This window comes from Eurytemora carolleeae, unplaced genomic scaffold (assembly GCF_000591075.1).
Source record: "Eurytemora carolleeae unplaced genomic scaffold, Eaff_2.0 scaffold2956, whole genome shotgun sequence".
NCBI lineage: Eukaryota > Metazoa > Arthropoda > Copepoda > Calanoida > Temoridae > Eurytemora > Eurytemora carolleeae.
In genome coordinates this window covers 1-2,934 of record NW_019402090.1, presented here as the reverse complement: position 1 = coordinate 2,934, position 2,934 = coordinate 1, and the positions used below count along the sequence as shown (strand labels likewise).

The window sequence follows — 2,934 nt, the reverse complement described above, 5'->3', positions numbered from 1 at the left end:
GGAGAGTGATTTCAACAAGATCAGTTCCTTCAAAATATTAAAATACTTAAATATTTTTTTTGAAATGAAAAATACTAACGTTTGTGCACTGGAAACTGTTGATGTCTTTTTCTTGCAGATAACCTTGATAGCGACCCTATGCAGGTCCGGGATACGGAACCCTAGCCGCACCTCACCACATGCGCCTCGTCCCAACAACTGAATATTTCAGAGGTGTCAAGAGGGGGGATAGCAGTTCGGGGGTTGGAGGAAGAGATTGCAGTTCGGGGGTTGGTGAGGGGATTGCAGTTCNACCAACCAACCAACCAACCAACCAACCAACCAACCAACCAACCAACCAACCAACCAACCAACCAACCAACCAACCAACCAACCAACCAACCAACCAACCAACCAACCAACCAACCAACCAACCAACCAACCAACCAACCAACCAACCAACCAACCAACCAACCAACCAACCAACCAACCAACCAACCAACCAACCAACCAACCAACCAACCAACCAACCAACCAACCAACCAACCAACCAACCAACCAACCAACCAACCAACCAACCAACCAACCAACCAACCAACCAACCAACCAACCAACCAACCAACCCACCCACCCACTAATCAATCCATCAACCAACCAACCAACCATTCAAACCAACCAACCAATGAAACTAAATACATTTGAGTTTGACATTACAAAACCACCAAAATATCACTTTCGTGCGATGTAAATATCTATACGACAACATCAAAAACATAGATGATTGCATAAATGTCGTCTGTGTGTTCCACGGATTTAAGAATGTGACTGTACTGTTGTGATTTATTGATATATTCCTGATAACGTAGTCCATAGACCTTCCTCGACCAAGCTTGAAGGAGTCTGTAGACAAGGCTAACCGAGGGAATGTTCCGCAGTGAGGATACAGCTGTCCCCAAACCTACTCATCAACAAATTAATTAATGAAAGGATAAATACATTGATGAATGAATGAATAAATGAATGAGTGAGTGAATCAAAGATAGTCCAATAGTAGAAGGTAATCCATTAGGAATTTATCCGAATAGTGTGCACGCTTCGTACACTTGTAAATGACATTATTGGATGCAGTATTGTTTTTGAATTCCAACATTCAACATTAAAAGTAAAACTATAGCTAAATTATTTGTAGGTGCTAAAAATGGTTAAAAATTAACGCCACGGTTATAAAATTCTACATTTGTTTAATCATTTTTAGGACAGTATGCTCTCCTGCTAAAATAAAGCTAAAATTGTAATTGTTACGCATCTCATTTGTTTGAAAAATACCAAATATTTTAAAACAAAATTTGTTAGACGTCAATTAGTATAGTTTTCTATTAGTTTAAAGCAGAATTTAGGCCGGTAAAGTGAGCAAGGCCCTAAAAAAACCTTAGTTTGAAGGGGCTAAAAAATTGCAAACCAAACATGGCAATCTGTTTTAAGATAAAGTTTATCCACAAACATATTAAAGTTACGCATTTCTATCGGGAAATTACGTAAAAAAACAAGTTTTTTGGTGAGAGATATGCTTAGAAAGTAAAAAAATCTTTTTAAATTATAGCAAAGACGACTTTTGTGTTTTTTTTTTAACTAAACCAATTGAATAAATGAACAAATGAACAAATGAACAGATGAACAGATGAACAGATGAACAGATGAACAGATGAACAGATGAACGGATGAACAGATGAACAGATGAACAGATGAACAGATGAACAGATGAACAGATGAATAGATGAATAGATGAATAGATGAATAGATGAACAGATGAATAAAAGAATAAATGAATGATAAGATGAATGAATGAATGAGATGATACCTGTGGATGAGTCTGAGTATCTTCCTCCTCTAGTTCTTCAATAGGTTGTGTAGGAAGCTGGGAATGAATCTCCCCTTCCTCCTAGATAGATAGATAGATAGATAGATAGATAGATAGATAGATAGATAGATAGATAGATAGATAGATAGATATATAGATATATAGATAGATAGATAGATAGATAGATAGATAGATAGATAGATAGATGGATAGATGGATAGATAGATAGATAGACAGAAATTAGTAGATGAATAAACGAATAGATGGATATATTCATAAAGATAGACAAATAGACAAGTGTTTGAATATATAAATTACCTGGAAACCCTGTTTGGATACACACAACCCATCTGTTTCATCCCCCGCCATCTTACATAAATTAATTTTAAAAAATTTCTCTTTTAAAAATGATTATTACTACAAATAAAGAGATGTACACTCCCTTAATTGGCCTAGATGCTTTATAATAATACAAAAGATGAGAATATATAGAAGAAAGTATAAATTTCCTTAATTAGTGGTTGTTAGAAGCCAATAAGAAGTATTTCTTTCTTTTTTCATCATATCGTGATTAAAGTCTAGCATAATAATAATAATAGATTTTTGGAGAATATCTGGGTTTTCAAGTTAAATAAATTAACAGCAATTGTGCCTATCGCTTTTTAAAACATTGTTACTCGTCTCGTGTAAATTAAAAACATTATTTCTCGCCGAAAAAAAACTTGTTTCTTGTAAATCAGGATTTGAAATGGGTGGAATTCAAATTAGTTTCCAGAGATAAATAATACTTCATATTTTTTTAATATTTTGAACAGTCAATTTGTTATATTTTCTCATCTATTCGTCCAGTATACAAAAAAAATTTTAAAAAGCGCAAAATTCCGTGTAAATTTACATTTCAGCTAATAGAATAAAAAATAAAAATCTGTAATTGGTAGATCAATCAGGCTTAGTTATGAAGTTATGATCAGTGCTTCAAAAAAACCCAAATCTCATAAATTTTTAGCATATAAAAATAAGCAAAAAGGAACAAGAAAAAGCAACATTTTTCTTTTGTTGAAAAAATCAGAAAAATATGTTCATGATCCATTTTTTTC

General features: G+C 33.7%; 1 protein-coding gene across 1 annotated transcript; it reads right to left on the bottom strand.

Annotated features, from left to right (window-relative positions):
- Positions 1-629: 629 nt before the first annotated feature.
- LOC111717811 (uncharacterized) lies at positions 630-2,321 on the bottom strand. The gene is made up of 3 exons (XM_023493258.1): positions 2,156-2,321; positions 1,838-1,918; positions 630-937 (listed from the first exon to the last, which is right to left on the bottom strand). The coding sequence occupies exons 1-3, from the start codon at positions 2,204-2,206 to the stop codon at positions 668-670; spliced, it is 402 nt and encodes a 133-aa protein (XP_023349026.1). The 5' UTR covers positions 2,207-2,321; the 3' UTR covers positions 630-667.
- Between the last annotated feature and the right edge of the window lie 613 nt (positions 2,322-2,934).